This window comes from Polypterus senegalus, chromosome 8 (assembly GCF_016835505.1).
Source record: "Polypterus senegalus isolate Bchr_013 chromosome 8, ASM1683550v1, whole genome shotgun sequence".
NCBI classification, from domain to species: domain Eukaryota; kingdom Metazoa; phylum Chordata; class Cladistia; order Polypteriformes; family Polypteridae; genus Polypterus; species Polypterus senegalus.
Window position 1 is genome coordinate 140,598,930 of NC_053161.1, and position 17,980 is coordinate 140,616,909.

At 36.9% G+C, this 17,980-nt stretch overlaps 1 protein-coding gene across 1 annotated transcript in view; it reads left to right on the forward strand.

Moving 5' to 3' along the window:
* Nucleotides 1–16,935, forward strand: part of pnpla3 (patatin-like phospholipase domain containing 3) — a 52,631-nt gene extending 35,696 nt beyond the window's left edge. Inside the window, exons 4-9 of the mRNA XM_039761832.1 lie at nt 1,869–2,078; nt 3,942–4,002; nt 11,234–11,461; nt 12,152–12,284; nt 12,767–12,886; nt 15,416–16,935. Coding sequence (XP_039617766.1) covers nt 1,869–2,078; nt 3,942–4,002; nt 11,234–11,461; nt 12,152–12,284; nt 12,767–12,886; nt 15,416–15,710 — 1,047 coding nt within the window. The 3' untranslated portion in view covers nt 15,711–16,935. The remainder of the gene's footprint in view (nt 1–1,868; nt 2,079–3,941; nt 4,003–11,233; nt 11,462–12,151; nt 12,285–12,766; nt 12,887–15,415) is intronic.
* The last annotated feature ends 1,045 nt before the right edge of the window (nt 16,936–17,980 follow it).

Here is a 17,980-nt window from a genome sequence, read left to right on the forward strand (position 1 = left end):
GCACCCACTCCACCAAGTTAGATTGTGGCTAGTCTTTTATTAAGCCTGTAAGGTGAGGGGCAGATAACATTTTTATTGCCAGTTATTTTGTTATACTATATGATTATCAGTACCTTTTTATTTTTTACTTGTTTTTGCTTCCTTTCTTATATACTTTGAAAATGTGCCCACCTGTGTAAATGGGAACTAATAGGATAAAAGTTAAAAAATATAAAATTCAAAACTGAACCTTTTTTAAAGTTTTTATCTTTCTCTGTAGTCTAGGCCTAGGCAGATATTTTGGCATGGAAGAAAGAAGATTGAAAAGTAACTATTGTAGTTGTATTGTGTGATGAACAACTAATACCAGTCAATCTGTTTGCATTTGAGATTAGGTTAAATCATGGCCTTGGTTAAATATCAATTCAGATGTTACAGTTGGTTGTTATTGATTGGTCTTGGTGATTGTTTCACAACATTTTGTTGCACACTAAAAAGCCTGGCTGTACTGAAGGACATGCCTTGACTGAACTTAGATTGTCCCATTAATACGACTTTACAGGGGTACTCTTCACATCTCCTCTCAATGCCTTCATCAATAGTTAAGATTTTGCACCCTAACTGCATCCCTAGTTAATGCTTAGTAACAAGTAATCATCCATTGACCCATTTTAGTAACCACTTATTCCAGTTCTAGACAAATGAGAAGCTTGGGTCTATTTCTGTCAGGAAACCAGCACGAGGTAGTTCTCATATCTATATTTAACCACTTCAACCTCCAGTAGTTGAGTCTGTCTACCACAAGGATTCTCAAACTCAGTCCTGGGGGACCCCTGTGGCTGCAGGTTTTTGTTCCAACCAGATTCCTAATTAGTGACAACACCTGATAGCACTGATCTCATTTAATTAGGTGGTATTATTTATCTTTTATTCTACATTCAGAAAAGCACAGCAGCATTGTTTTTACATTTATAAGAAACTTAGAAATATTTCTGTTTTTGCTATGGATTTAAATGCTTAACTCTCTTTTTATTATATTTTGCCCTTTCTCTGTGCAGTTTGCTTCCTTCATTGAATCTTAATAATGACAACTAAAAACAAGCAGAGCAGAAACCCAAGCAAACACTCAATTGTGAAAGGCTGAAACTACTTTAGCGTCAGCCCCACAAAGTAGTAAATAAACAATTAGAACACCTAGAAAAGTAGAATGACAAACAAGATAAAAAAACTGTTAAAAAGAAAAAAATACATATAACTGCTTAATATATTTTAATGTGTTTTTTTTTAACCAAACTTAGTTTTCTAATTTGTATATTGTTCCCAAAACAGGGAATCTGGGAAAGAACAGTTCACTTAATTAGCCCAGGAGTCCAATGAAAAACTGAGGCTGGTTGGAACAAAAACCTGCAGCCACAGGGGTCCCCCAGGACCGAGTTTGAGAACCCCTGGTCTACCATATAGCCTTAAGCAGACAAAAAAAGGTGCATTTACTCTATTACAGGATAGCTAAAAATATCAGTAGTGGCTTCAGTAAGTTTTCATTTCATATAGTGACTTTCATAGAAAATTATTATTGCACCGTGCTGATCAAACCAATTATCAGTAACTTATAATTTTTTTAAAAAATTTCAAATTATACATTGAGATATTTGGTTGATTAACCAAGAGTGAGTACAGGAAAACTAATTTTTTTGGGTGAGCAAAGAGAAATAAAGGCCTGCAATGTCAGTTGAGAATATTTAAAGATATTACTAATTATCTCATACAGGTAAGAAGTGTGTTGATTTGTCTGTATTTAAGAAATGCTCCATAGTCCTAGGTTCAAGTACTTTACCAGTTATTGCAGATGTAGACTTAAATTACATTTTTTTTTTTCTTTTGTCTTTTAGCGTTATGTGGATGGTGGAATCAGCAATAACCTTCCTCAGTATGAACTGAAGAATACCATTACAATTTCTCCATTCTCTGGAGAAAGCGACATTTGTCCTAGAGATAACTCCACTAATTTCCATGAGTTACGTGTGACGAACACAAGCATTCAGTTCAGCTTGGGGAATCTCTACAGGCTGACAAGGGCACTTTTTCCTCCTGAGCCCAAGGTATGCAATAATCATGCTTTCTGGTTTATAATGTGTAGTTTCTGAGGTAGGATCTTGCCCTCACTCAAACTTGTATCAAGAAAATTAAGAAAATAGTGGTGTGTGTGTGTGTGTGTGTGTTTGAAAATGCTAATTCTATTAACAACCATAAAGAGAGCATGTTGCTTCCCCCAGATGAATTTGAGACTTGTGTGACCAAACCATCAGCCAATATTATGGCATCAGTCTTTTTTTAATCTTTGTACCTTTTTTTTTTTTTTTAATTTTTTTCTATTCTTCTAAAATTTACATTATTAGGTTATATGGATAATTTGTATACACTATCTATTAGAATGAAAAGTGCAATACACTTTATTAGTGTACTCTACAAAAACCTTGAAATTTAGCAAATCAAAAATGTTGTACTTCATGAGCATCTCACAAATGGTGTCGTTGGAATTGTGGACTGCACTTCCACTCTGTATAAGATGACTCTTCGGCACGTAGATTTTAAGCACTGGGCCAGCTAGTGTGTCTATAAAATTTAAAATTTTAATTGGATGTGTTACAGTACATCTTTTCAGATCATCTTGTGCAGAATTAATTATCACAGCTGTAACTATTTCAGTAGTTGTAGTTGTGTAATACCTGAAATACTTTCCTCCCTATAGGAGAGCCACATGTGTATTTTTTTATTTTTTTTATTCTATTGTAATCATTCCATACAAATAGATCAATTTTTTACAAATCAACCCCACCGCTGAGAGCATGGCCAACAGCATAAAACTTAAAGCTAGTAAAAATAAGTAAATTGATGAGTTTAATAAGCGGATAAAGATAAATGGAGAAGAAAAAGAAATGGGAAGAGAATCTGCTTCCTCGGTGCTTTAAGAGCTTAATCTAAAATGTTATTGATTTAGATCCTGTCAGGTTTTAAAGTTCTGCACAGATCCTCTAAGTGAGAATTAGATTTTTTTCCCCAATTTCAAATAGTATAAAACATCAGTTACCCACTGACTTAAAAGAGGAGAGTTAGGATTCTTCCAGGTAAGATAAGTCTATGTGCCAATAGTGTAGTAAAGTCAATTACAGTTTGTCCTTCACTTTAAGCTCATCTGGAAGAACACCAAACACAGCTGTTAGTGGATTAGGAGGGATTGTGACACCAAGGCTGTCTAAAAGGCATTTAAAGGATTTGGTGCAGGCCTAAAACATGTGACCCAGTGAGGCTGGAACTAGCTTGCAGCATTCGCAGGTTGGATCTTGCCCTGGAAACATTTTGGACAGTTTTAAACGAGACAGATATGCTCGATATGTAATTTTGAGTTGAATATTTGTACGCTTTGCGCATATGAAGCTCAAGTGAATTCTCTGCATTGCTACCTTCACCTCCTTGTCTGATCTATTGAGTGAGAGATCCTTTTCCCACTGTCCTCTTGGATCTTTGAAAGGGAGGGACTGTGACAGCATTTCTGCAATATATAAAACCATTTTAGAGTCCTCAAAACTGAGCAATATTTTTTCCACCATAGAAGAAGGTGGGAGATGAGGAAAATCTGGCAGGTTCTGTTTAACAAAGTTTCTAATTTGAAGATAGTGAAAGAAATGTGTTGCTGGAAAGTTAAATTTGTAATGTAATTGTTCGTAGGATGCAAAGACATTGCCTATGTACAGATCTCTAAGTGATTTAATCCAAAATGTTTTTCAGATATTAAAAACTGCATATTAATTAATACAATTGTCAGAAAAAATACATTCTTCCCAGGTTGAAGTCCATTCTTTTTTTTTTTTTTCCATCTACTGTATTTAACCTGGACTTGGGCAAACCAATCATGTCCCTAGATTGTTTCTTATTGTAATAGTTTTTGTATTTTTTTCTCATAGATACTAGCAGACATGTGCCAGCAAGGATACAATGATACCCTTCGGTTCCTGAAAGAAAACAGTAAGCAAACCTGTATTTTACAGTTATGTTGGTAAAAAAGAGACAAATTAAGTTTATTTTTCAATTGGTGGAACTGGGGTGAGAACAGGCCTTGATCGGCTGTTTTGATATGGGAGAGTTTTGTCACAGTATTAAAGTTTATATCCACACCTCAAAAATGTGCATGTATAATTGGTAACCCTAAACAGGCCTGGTGATCAGGATGTCTGTGTTCGTGCTCTGTGTGAATCATAGTGATATCCTGTAATTTATTTGGCTTAACAGAAGTTTGAAAAACAACTGGAGAATAATCAGTCCTTCAGGCAGGTTTGCTAGTAGATGAATTGTCCCAATATCTCATTTAGATATTCTTATAAAGTATTGCACTTCTCATTCTGTGGTTTGTCTAAACTACACACAGGAGATTATAATAGTCTTTCATCGAGAATTACAAAAACAAGAAGGCAACAGTATAAACAATCGGGCAAATTTATTATCAAGGAATGTTTAATCAATTAAACCCAGAGTTCTAACTTGGATTAAAAAAAAATCAAACTCTGAGATTAAAAAAAAATCAAACTCTGAAAGCACAAGCCCATGGGAATGTTACTTCTGGTTTGCAAGTCATTTGTTTTGTAGAGGCATTCAGATAAATTATGAAAGTCTTTCTTGTCTTAAATTTGTAAAACTTTTCAAACAAGGCAAATTCTGAACTGTTTTGATAAATATAGCTACACTTTTTCCTGGAGAAAAACAAATCAGTCTTTTCACAGTTACACTCTCTAAGCCTTTCTCCATACCACGCTCTGACTGCATATTTAAAAAAGTAAAAATTTACAACCATATTTAGGTAAAACTGTTTATTATTCCTCCATAAAATTAATTTCATGTTTGTTACTGTGACAGCAACCATTGATTTTTTACAAAAGTTCAGCATTATTGATTTAATATATTTTAGATCAGGGGTAGGCAAAGTCAGTCCTGGAGGGCCACAGTGGCTGCAGGTTTTTGTTCTAAACCCAGTTGCTTAATTAGAAAACAACTCTTGGTAATAATTAAATTTCATGGCTCATTAGTTCGTTAACTTTTGGTTGGAGCAAAAACCTCCAGGCACTACGGCCCTCCATGAACGAGTTTGCCCACCCCTGTTTTAGATCCTTTATTTTTAATGCTATATGGAAATAATATAGCATACTTTATAAAAGGATAGTGCCAATACTCAGAATTAAGACCACAATTCCATCTACACCAAAGGGAAAGTTACTGAAAGCATGAGCAGCTTTAAATTTCTTTGAGTGAGTTTCACTGACAAACTGGAGTAAGCATGACATAGTTCAGCTCTTTTAAAAAGGTTCACCAGCGTCTTTACTTCCTCAGGCATCTGAGGACAGCTCACATTTATTCTGTTCTCACTAACTTCTATAGATACACAGTAGAGTCAATTCTCACTGGCTGCTTCAAACCCTGGCATGGCATGTGTTTTACCATCTTGTGCCAAGCACTACACAGTGTGCTGAAGGTGGTTCATAATACCAGCACTGAGATGCCTTCTATTCAGGATATACAGTGGTGTGAAAAACTATTTGCCCCCTTCCTGATTTCTTATTCTTTTGCATGTTTGTCACACAAAATGTTTCTGATCATCAAACACATTTAACCATTAGTCAAATATAACACAAGTAAACACAAAATGCAGTTTTTAAATGATGGTTTTTATTATTTAGGGAGAAAAAATCCAAACCTACATGGCCCTGTGTGAAAAGTAATTGCCCCTTGTTAAAAATAACCTAACTGTGGTGTATCACACCTGAGTTCAATTTCCGTAGCCACCCCCAGGCCTGATTACTGCCACACCTGTTTCAATCAAGAAATCACTTAAATAGGAGCTGCCTGACACAGAGAAGTGGACCAAAAGCACCTCAAAAGCTAGACATCATGCCAAGATCCAAAGAAATTCAGGAACAAATGAGAACAGAAGTAATTGAGATCTATCAGTCTGGTAAAGGTTATAAAGCGATTTCTAAAGCTTTGGGACTCCAGCGAACCACAGTGAGAGCCATTATCCACAAATGGCAAAAACATGGAACAGTGGTGAACCTTCCCAGGAGTGGCCAGCCGACCAACCAAAATTACCCCAAGAGCGCAGAGATGACTCATCCGAGAGGTCACAAAAGACCCCAGGACAACGTCTAAAGAACTGCAGGCCTCACTTGCCTCAATTAAGGTCAGTGTTCACGACTCCACCATAAGAAAGAGACTGGGCAAAACGGCCTGCATGGCAGATTTCCAAGACGCAAACCACTGTTAAGCAAAAAGAACATTCGGGCTTGTCTCAATTTTGCTAAGAAACATCTCAATGATTGCCAAGTCTTTTGGGAAAATACCTTGTGGACTGATGAGACAAAAGTTGAACTTTTTGGAAGGCAAATGTCCCGTTACATCTGGCGTAAAAGGAACACAGCATTTCAGAAAAAGAACATCATACCAACAGTAAAATATGGTGGTGGTAGTGTGATGGTCTGGGGTTGTTTTGCTGCTTCAGGACCTGGAAGGCTTGCTGTGATAGATGGAACCATGAATTCTACTGTCTACCAAAAAATCCTGAAGGAGAATGTCCGGCCATCTGTTCGTCAACTCAAGCTGAAGCGATCTTGGGTGCTTGACCCAAAACACACCAGCAAATCCACTTCTGAATGGCGGAAGAAAAACAAAATGAAGACTTTGGAGTGGCCTAGTCAAAGTCCTGACCTGAATCCAATTGAGATGCTATGGCATGACCTTAAAAAGGCGGTTCATGCTAGAAAGCCCTCAAATAAAGATGAATTACAACAATTCTGCAAAGATGAGTGGACCAAAATACCTCCAGAGTGCTGTAAAAAAATCATTGTAAGTTATCGCAAATGCTTGATTGCAGTTATTGCTGCTAAGGGTGGCCCAACCAGTTATTAGGTTCAGGGGGCAATTACTTTTTCACACAGTGCCATGTAGGTTTGGATTTTTTTCTCCTAAATAATAAAACCATCATTTAAAAACTGCATTTTGTGTTTACTTGTGTTATATTTGACTAATGGTTAAATGTGTTTGATGATCAGAAACATTTTGTGTGACAAACATGCAAAAGAATAAGAAATCAGGAAGGGGGCAAATAGTTTTTCACACCACTGTATACAGTGCTCTCTCCCTTAGAAGGGCAAACAGTACAATTAAAGACCTTGGCAATCCTACAGAGCTACTTTTCTCATGCTTCTCCTCATTTCAGTGACACAAGATCACCAGAGGATTCCAGGACAGTTTCTACACACATTTTCTAGGGTTGTTGAGCAGTCAATCATAAGAACAAACATTGTAGTATAACAAGCAGTGTGTGTAAATGTAAAATTTGCAAATACATTTTGCATATAGTGTATGTACACTGTATGTGTATGTATATTTTATATATGTACATATATATGAAATACACAGTGGATCTAAAAAGTCTACACAACCCTGCCAAAATCACAGATTTTATGTCATTAAAAAAAATGAAACCAAGATAAATCCAGTCAGAATTTCACATTTATTACAAAATTGCAAATAAGGTGAAAACAAAAAACTGGTTGCACACCCCATAAACTAATACTTAGTTAAAAAAACCTTTTGATTTTATTACAGCACCTTGTCTTACTGAGTTAAGATTCTATCAGTTTGGCACATCTGGACTTGGCAATTTTTGCCCACTCTTCCTTGCAAAAAGTTCCAGATCTGTCAGATTACTAGGGCATCTCCTGTGCACAGCTCTCTTTAGGTTACAGATGACCACAGATTTTCAATTGGATTAAGGTCTGGGCTTTGGCTGAGCTATTCCAAAACATTGATCCTCCTTTGAAGCCATTGCTTTGTTGATTTTGATGTATGCTTTGGGCCGTTGGTTCTGAACGCAGCCACATCCTTGATTATTAAAGGGTGTGCAAACTAGGTTTTTGTAAGGGTTTTTTTTTTCCCTCATTCTTTTTCACCTTTGTATAGATTGAATTTTTGCAATAAAGTTGGAGTACATTCTGACAGGATTTATCTTGGTCTCCTTTTTTTTATTGCACAAAATCTACAATTTTGGCAGAGGTGTAAGGACTTTTTATATCGTGTGTGTGTGTGTGTAGGTTTAAAATTTTGTATTCCGTAATTCACAACAAAACGCTACAAGTCAGTACATAGCACTGATCTTCATTTTCTTGATTTATACATACTGACATAGATGCAGTGGAGTGGGAGGAAAGGGGGTTGGGAGGAGGGTTACGGGAGTCCTGGTAAAATGCTACAGAAAAGATGTGAAGGTGAAATTTCATAAGAAAATCGAATCAATGTTATATCACATAAGTGCTAAATAACGTATTTTTGAGTGGCACTAAAACCAAAATAAGTTGCTAGTACCTTTTTATTTAACTGAATCTGCCAGGTACTTTACAGTGTTGACTGCCCTAATATAATGACAAAATTCTACAAAACAAGTAGGAATAATCATTACACTTCTATTGTTCCAGCTTGTAGTATCTTTACTAATTAATGGAAAAAGCAACATAACCATCTAAGTAATGCACGGTATCCGTTTTTAAGTGAGATAGCAGCTATGCATATCTTTTTCAGCGTGCCAGGAGCAAATGCGTAGGCAGAGCAGTGTTTTCCAAAATTTTTTTCTGTGGTGGCACACTTTTTGCAACCCAAAAAATCCCAAGGCACCACCACTATTTTACCAATCGATCTCTTACATGTGCTAAATTGTCTGAAGCGGCGTGACAGGGTCTGGGGGGTGAAAAAAATAAGCTTCGAGATTGACATTTGCAGAAACAGTACTTAGTGAGCAGTTTGAATGCATTTTCCAGTTGTTTCATCCACTTTGCCCACTCTTACAGGCGGTCCTCACTCTGCTGACCCAGAGTTAGAGACAACTCATATGCCCATTGGCCTCCGCTCTGCAAGAGTTGCTTGCGAACCTGCACCCAGGCAGATGAACCCCTGACACGTCTCCTGACTGCTACAGTGCTCATTAAGTTCTGTGTCTGCAAAACAGTGATCACAGTGCTGCTTTAATGTCGGCTTCTCCAGTTAGTCTCTCTCTGTGGTCTGGATCCAGGAGCACTACACTCTTGGTTCCTTGGCACATCACTTGAAAAAAAACTTGTATAGACTATAATTATCAAGTCATTGATGGTGATGAACAATTAAGGATAGTATTTGCAGAGTTTTAACACAGGTTTTAATGTATGCCCATTTACAAGATGTGTATACTTTCAATTAAATCAGTCTTTACTAGTGCATTCAAAATTAACAGTCCTTTCATTTTTTACTTTCACACATCTGTGTCTCATATGCTATGGTGATTTGACAATTTAATACATTGGCCACGTTTCTTATTGCCTTCTTTTCAACTTGCCTTTTAGGAAGGCATTCAGATTCATGCTGTACTTGTATTTTGTTAAAAGGTCAGCTTTAAGGTCATTTATGTAAGTTTAAACTATGACATTAGTTTGTTTTTTAATTAATTTGTGTTGATTCTACATTAATATTGTAATTCAGTGTGAATTTACTTCATGACTTATGGATTAATGTTATAATTACATGTTTTAATGTTCGATGTGATTAATCACAATTCATTTCATACATTTATGTGATTGTTTTTTCCCCTCAATTCCCAGTTCTTATGTGCATGTACAGTATGTATGTATGTATGTATGTATATGTATATGACACACACAATCACCAATCAGTCATAAGATTAAAACCATTCCTGCCTTTTGCTGCCAAAACAGCTCTGAGCCATTGAGGAACAAACTCCACGAGACCTCTGAAGGTGTTTTGTGGCATTTGGCACCTAGATGTGGGCAGCAGATCCTGTAAGGTAGGGCTTCCTTGGACCTGTTTTTTCCAGCACATGCCACAGATGCTGAATAGGATTGAAATCTAAGGAATCTGGTATCCCAAGTCTTCACCTTGAACTCTTTGTCATGTTCCTAAAACCATTCTTGGAAATGTTTTTGCAGTGTGAGATGGTGCATTATCTAACTGAAACAGGCCACTGCCATCTGGGAATACAGTTATCATGAAGGGCTAAACATGGTCTGCAACAATTCTTAGGTAAATTGTACATGTCAAAGTAACCTCCACATGATTGCCAGGCCCCAATGTTTCCCAGCAGAATATTATCCAGAACATCACACTGCCTCCACTGGCTTGTCTTCTTCCCATAGTACACTTTGCTACCATCTCTGCACAAGGTAAATAATGCACATGCACTGTTGGTGGTGGATGGGGTTCAGCATGAGCACATGACCAGTCTGTGGCTACACAGCAAGCTGCGGTGCACTGTGTTGACACCTTTCTCCTGTCCCGCATTATGTTTTACAGCAATTTGTGCTACAGTAGCTCTTCTTTGGAATTGGAACAGACAGGCTAGCTTTTGCTCCCCACATGCATCAATGAGACTTGGGTGACCATGACCCTGTTGCTGTTCATCAGTTGTTCTTCCTTGGATCACAGTTTGGCCTCTTGGATCATTATGTTTGCACATTTATTTGGCTTCCAACACAATACTTTCAAACACTGACTGTTCAATTGCTACCGAATATATCCCAACCCTTGACAGGTGCCATTGTAACTGTTTTGTTTATTTCATCAGTCAGTGGTTGCAATGTGGTATATTTGTGTGTGTGTATATAAAATAAGACACGAAGGTCTGTGTGTCCAGTCCATGTGATCAATCTGATTGGTCAGTTTGGCTTTGGTGATGTGATGAAAAATGAAGTACGAGTGTGAGACACAGGAGGAGTCATGTGGCGAGACATATAAAGCTGGACAGGAGTTTGGAAGAGTGCCCTAAAATAATTACAAAGTCTTAGAAACAGGCTTTAGGGAACATGCTCAAGACAGGGAGAGCAGATGAAGAGATGCTCACACACGAAAATACAGAGGAAAGGTGCTGAAGATGCACAGTGGAGACCAAATATTTTTACATTTTTCTATAATCTTGCTTTGACAGGTACTGTGGCTTGTGTGTCTTATACATAAAATAAAAGAGAGTGTGTGTTTATTTCTGAGAAATGCAATTAGGCATTTCATTATACTTGATGAATGAATGTAGAGTAAGATGTCAAAAAATTACTAGGGTTAGCAACTGATAATTTTATACATAACAAAAACCTTGTTTACATTCCAGTGGTCTAATATTCTGTATGGCTTATATTTCATTTTTAGTGTGTTTTTTTTTTTTTTTGATTAATAGATCTTTTGAAACAGCACAACCCTACACTTACGAGGCCTATATCAGAAGTTCAACATCCAGCAGCTACATGTTGTCCTGGTAGAGATAAAGCGAGCAACATGTCATCAAATACACTGAAAGAAGACCGAATCAAAAACAGAATGCGGAGTATCCTCCGTCTTCTGTGCCCACAGCACTGGACCCAGGATGATTGTCTCATTGAGAATCTACCACCAAGACTTCAAAAAGGTAGCCAGCTGAACCTGAAACACTGACAGTCTATTCCTGTTGACCTTTTGTGGAGCTGTAATTTACTAAATATTTTTAGAAGGAAATCTATTGAGTACTAGAATTGTGTAGGTACATATACTTAAAAGAAAGGCAAAGGGGGGTTCCACTGCATGTGCCTTGTAGTGACCAAGATGATAAAAGCTTTTTAGAGCCTAAGCTGGTTAAATTGAATTGAAATTTCTTATTTGGGGAAAGTAGTGTTTACAAAGTAATATTCTGAAAAGTATTACAGGCATAATAGGGAAATCCATTTTACCATTTAATTAACAGAAAACCAAAAATCTGTTCCTTTCTTATAAAAGGTCTAGTTAGGGTGGAGTTGAGGAGGATACTATGATAGTGAAGAAGATGGCCCTGGCCAATGTTGGCTAGGTCAATGTCTGTGCATGCAGCTCAGTACTCAAGTTGGGTGTTGGACTGAACTAATTTTATAAACCTTACAATTTGTTTACTTTTCTAATCAGAAATGCAAGAATGCTTTCCTTTTAAATACTGTTGTGATATTCAGTATTCTAACATCAAAAATGGCAGCCTTTCCTAGAATGATGTCACACATACAACTTTTCTTCAAAATACAGGAAACTGTATACTAAATAAAAAATGGAAAATGAATGAACCTGCTTAATATTTCGTTTTCTATTTTCCTAGCGTTTTTTGAAGCATGCAAGGAAAAAAGTGGACTCTATGCCCAACTGACCAACCTGCTTCCAATGCGAGTGGCATCATATATGTTGCTCCCTTATACTCTTCCATTCGAGTCCGCTTACTCTTTTGCACTAAGGTAAGTACATTTCAAGGATACATTTAATTAGTGCTGCTTTCAGTTTACATAAAGACTTGTCATCATTTCAGATGATGCTTAGTATATTGTTGTAAAATGTAAGCTCATGGCCTGTGACAAAGAAACTTTTTACACAAGTAGATCTCTGAACACACTGAAAGAATGTTTATCCATCCTACTTTTTAAATTAGCTTTCAGTGTATAATTTAGTATTGGCCATTTTGCACGTCTTTGAACAACCTTTCTTAAGCATCCACTACTACTGTAAAACCTGTGCTTTCTTGCAATGGAGTTGCAAACTGGGCTTATCTGTTGGCTCACTGAAAAGATTACGGTGTCAACCTAGCCTCTCCAAGTACTAGCCTGTAAATGCTGGAAGTGCCAATCACTTGTATTGTAATACTTAATTAAACCACCTGTGTGTATGTATTCAATTTAATCTTTAATACTGAAATTGCATGTGGATATTTGTGTTTTGCTAGAATGGTAGAATGGCTTCCTGATTTTCCAGACGATGTTCGGTGGTTACAAGCTCTGATGAGACAAATTGGGTCTTCCTTATACCAACATGCCAAAAAGAGAATGGGATCAGAGGAGCAAAGGTAGTTTTTTTTTTTTTTTTTTTTTTATTATGATTTTTGTGATGTTAACTAGAATACCTGAATTTGTCATTCTTTTTCTGTAACAAGTTTTTCTAGTTTTGTTCATCTGTTATTTTCCTATTTGGTAGTATTTTGCATCATGTTAAGCTAATTTGTCTAGGAGTAGAATGATCAGCAAACAAATTAATCTATTAGTTTACTAGTACTTTTATGTTGAGTACTGTATAGCAAAGCACTGCCCAAAATTAATACATAGCAGTTGTTTTTAAGATTAATTTAGGTGTAGGGTATTATGTAAACAATGCACTTATAGCAAGGTATAACATACAGTGCATCCGGAAAGTATTCACAGCGCATCACTTTTTCCACATTTTGTTATGTTATAGCCTTATTCCAAAATGGATTAAATTCATTTTTTTCCTCAGAATTCTACACACAACACCCCATAATGACAACGTGAAAAAGTTTACTTGAGTTTTTGCAAATGTATTAAAAATAAAAAAATTGAGAAAGCACATGTACATAAGTATTCACAGCCTTTGCCATGAAGCTCAAACTTGAGCTCAGGTGCATCCTGTTTCCCCTGATCATCCTTGAGATGTTTCTGCAGCTTAATTGGAGTCCACTGTGGTAAATTCAGTTGATTGGACATGATTTGGAAAGGCACACACCTGTCTATATGAGATCCCACAGTTGACAGTTCATGTCAGAGCACAAACCAAGCATGAAGTCAAAGGAATTGTCTGTAGATCTCCGAGACAGGATTGTCTCAAGGCACAAATCTGGGGAAGGTTACAGAAAAATTTCTGCTGCTTTGAAGGTCCCAATGAGCAGAGTGGCCTCCATCATCCGTAAGTGGAAGAAGTTTGAAACCTCCAGGACTCTTCCTAGAGCTGGCTGGCTATCTAAACTGAGCGATCGGGGTAGAAGGGCCTTAGTCAGGGAGGTGACCAAGAACCCAGTGGTCACTCTGTCAGAGCTCCAGAGGTCCTTTGTGGAGAGAGGAGAACCTTCCAGAAGGACAACCATCTCTGCAGCAATCCACCAATCAAGTTTGCAGGGTAGAGTGGCCAGACGGAAGCCACTCCTTAGTAAAAGGCACATGGCAGCCCGCCTGGAGTTTGCCAAAAGGCACCTGAAGGACTCTTTAGACCATGAGAAACAAAATTCTCTGGTCTGATGAGACAAAGACTGAAACCAGGCAACGCTCATCACCAGGCCAATACCATCCCTACAGTGAATCATGGTGGTGACCGCATCATGCTGTGGGGATGTTTTTCAGCGGCAGGACCTGGGAGACTAGTCAGGATAAAGGGAAAGATGATTGCAGCAATATACAGAGACATCCTGGCAGAAAACCTGCTCCAGAGCGCTCTTGACCTCAGACTGGGGCGACGGTTCATCTTTCAGCAGGACAACGACCCTAAGCACACAGCCAAGATCTCAAAGGAGTGGCTTCAGAACAACTTTGTGAATGTCCTTGAGTGGCCCAGCCAGAGCCCAGACTTGAGGCTGTAATTGCTGCCAAAGGTGCATCGACAAAGTATTGAGCAAAGGCTGTGAATACTTATGTACATGTGATTTCTCAGTTTTTTTATTTTTAATAAATTTGCAAAAACCTCAAACTTTTTTCACATTGTCATTATGGGGTGTTGTGTGTAGAATTCTGAGGAAAAAAATGAATTTAATCCATTTTGGAATAAGGCTGTAACATAACAAAATGTGGAAAAAGTGATGTGCTGTGAATACTTTTCGGATACACTGTACAGTAGGGTTGCTGCTGACCAAGCTTCAGGATTACTTCCATGGTCAAATGGCATTATTGTTCCTATGGGAAAGCAACTTGGCACCCTTGTATTTCATTAAGGATTGAAATTGTGATGTATAGAGTGATGTTCATTTCCTACAACAATCAATATAGTCCCTCTGTCCCAAACTGGCCTTCACCCATTATCCTTCCGCTCGACCTTACATGGACAATCTGGCAACAGGCGCTTCAGGTGTTGTACTTAGTGAACATGTACTTGCACTTGGCAGCCAGTAGATTCTCCCATCTGTCATTCTCTGACTCTTAGTAAGGATATGAACAACTTCACCACTCCTGGGTTGCATTACCTCTAGTTTCCTGTTCTGAGAATACATTATTAAATGCTTCATCCCATGTTGAACCTGCCTTGTTGTTTTTAGAATACCAGCTCAATTTGGGCCTACCTCCTCATTGTAGCCTCTGATCTCCCACACTTTTCATGCATAGTTACTCTTTCTCTGTCATTATGGGTCTGTCCTCTGAATATTTTTTGTTGAGACTTTACACTGCCCTGTGCCATTCTCGCAGTACCCTTTCCCCATATAGCCATTTATCAATTTGGCATTCCTTCACAAAAACTAAGGCATATGGATTTGAATTTTATATTTAAAACCAATTTGTCTCTTGAGCTAACTTGAAAACCAATTATGATTTGTTTTTATTCATCTTTCTGTAATGGCAATTGTTCAGCTTAACTGGTATATATTTTTTTTTTCTTTCAGTCAATCTGTTTTGAGAAAATGTATGAGCTTACCTCCTAAACTGAACATGCAGACATCTCCCTTTAGCCTGGGCACATACCACCAAATGTCCTCTGTAGAGCTGGACCATTGGTACTGGGACATTCCTACTCCTCCTGCCCTCCAGCCTAAGCACACGTCCCCAAATCAGAAGGGACCTGGTTCTTCTCCTCGTCAAATCTGCTTTTTCACCAGCTCAGATTCTGAAACAGAAATTGCATCTGATGAATATTTTGAAACTTGCTCTGAAAATGGGTTTCAGTATGATGAGACGTAGAGTCAATTTAACTTAAAAGTTGAACATTAATTTTAAGAGCCTTACCAAGCTCACCTTCCTCAGCTACAAAAGGAGCGAGAAAGCAAATTAAGTTAAATGTGTGCCCTAGTGCTATTATGAGTGTGACTGAATGTTGAAAGACAGATGCAGAAAAACTATTATTAAAGAAACTGAAAATAAGCAAAGCACAGCTTTTTTCCCCCCACTTTTAAAACCTCGGCATCACAAAAAACATTTTTTTTTCTCTTGCTACCTCATTTTTTTATATTTATCTTTAAGGAGCATTACATACCTTCTTCAGTCTTTGTAAAATGTGTGTTAGGTTTTTATGTACAGTATATTTAAAGACAATTGCACAAATTGTATGTATTTAAAGCTAATACTACTCAAAGTGCCTTGTCATATTTTTATTTTTGTTATTGTCCTTTTGTTTGGTCTGTTCATAATTTTTAAAATTCAGTATTAGGGTGCTGCTTTTGTCTCTAAGTATTTAAAATGTAACTTAAATCTTGCATTAAGAAAGTTGTGCTACAAATTCTCTAAAATACTAATGTTTTGATATATCAAGAAAATGACTGGGCAGGCCAGATAAAAGTAAAAGCACATAAGAATGGTACTGTATGTATATATAATTTTAAAAGATTGTAAATTGGTGCATTTCAGAGTGCCTTTTTATATCCAAGATTGGACAGAGCTCCCCAAACCATGACTATTAAGGCAAACCAGGGGGTAGTTGGGTGGGGTAAGAAGGGAATTCTATACAGTATTTAATTTCATAAATTAGTGGAGTTGCCAATGGCACTTAGGATCCAGAAAAGCTAGAGCTTTTCTCACTGCTTGCTGCCTTAACCACAGTCCAAAACCAGGAGTTTTTCTCATTTAGAAAATATTGGGGTATGTTTGGAATTGTTCCTTTTTCCTATAGAGCCTCATTGGGCTCACATTTTGTTCTCTTAGTTGGCATTTTTTTATCATAATGAGCTGTAATATTAATCTGGATAGGCAATATTGGAAAGTAATTTTACAATGCACTGAGTTAAATCCGTTTTTCACTTAATACAGGACTCTGAAATCAACAGTACTGCACACACTTGGCTTTAAATGTTCGTTTAAATAATGCATTTTCTTGACATTGTCTTATTTCAATTTAAATTTCTTGTAATGTTTTTCTGCTTATGAATCATGTTAAATTTCTTGAACTTATTGTCTTTAAATTATTTCAGAAGTGACCATTTGTTTAAAATATCTTTTTATTAAAGTTTATTGTATGTATAAATAATAAATTTATTTATACAGTAGATTAATATAAATGGTTTAGAACATAAATAAAACTGAAATGTAATATTGCTTATTTTTATGCAAAAGTTCATTTTTTTGTATGTAATATTTTTGAGTATACACTGTATATGTAAAATAATATTAAAAGCACTTGTATCAAGAGTTGTAAATTTTGATTAAAATAAACAAATGGATGGATGGATTTTTGAGTTTCTCTTAATATTGTTACTGCAATGAAATGTGGAATTCCTACAGACGTTATCTAGGCAAATTAATCTCATTTTGATCTTGCTGCATGTCTTTAGAAGTTTCTTTTTACAGATCAAGCTCAAAAAAGAAAACTGCTAAAACTGGGATCTAGCTTTAAATCAGTACTGTATAAATCTCCCTTAGAGAGGTTGAGAGCATATACTGTTAGAGTGGTGGCTCAATTTGAAGGTTGCTGGTTCAAATCCTGTAAACACCACAAGTAACCCTACTCTGTTGGCCCCTTGAGCAAGGCCCTTAACCTGCAATTGCTTTGTCCTGGGTATGATGATAATCTCCATCCAGCCCTACAAACAGCCACCATAACTCTAGCCAACATTTTAAAAAAAAACACGCTTCCTTACCAGAGTTTAAAATAAATAAATGGGTAATCAGCTACTGAACAAGAACGGTACTAGAAATTCTCCGGCATATTCAAACCCCTACATGTTAAAATTCTGTTGAGATAGATATAGCATCCAGGAGATTAATAAAAACATTTAGAAATATGATTACCATTATTAAATGGTAAAAAACTGGAGCTTATGCAGTACATCTTGCTATGCAGATATCTTGAACTGTGTTCACTTTCGGTTTGAATGTGTTTTAACAGACAATAGCAATCCATTTCTTACCCAAAATAAATTCACTAGCCAACAAGCTCTTAACAAAGATGACTTCATTTTGTAAGATGAAAGGGAATGATAATTATACAGAACAGTTGCAAAAAAAAAAAAAATTTCACC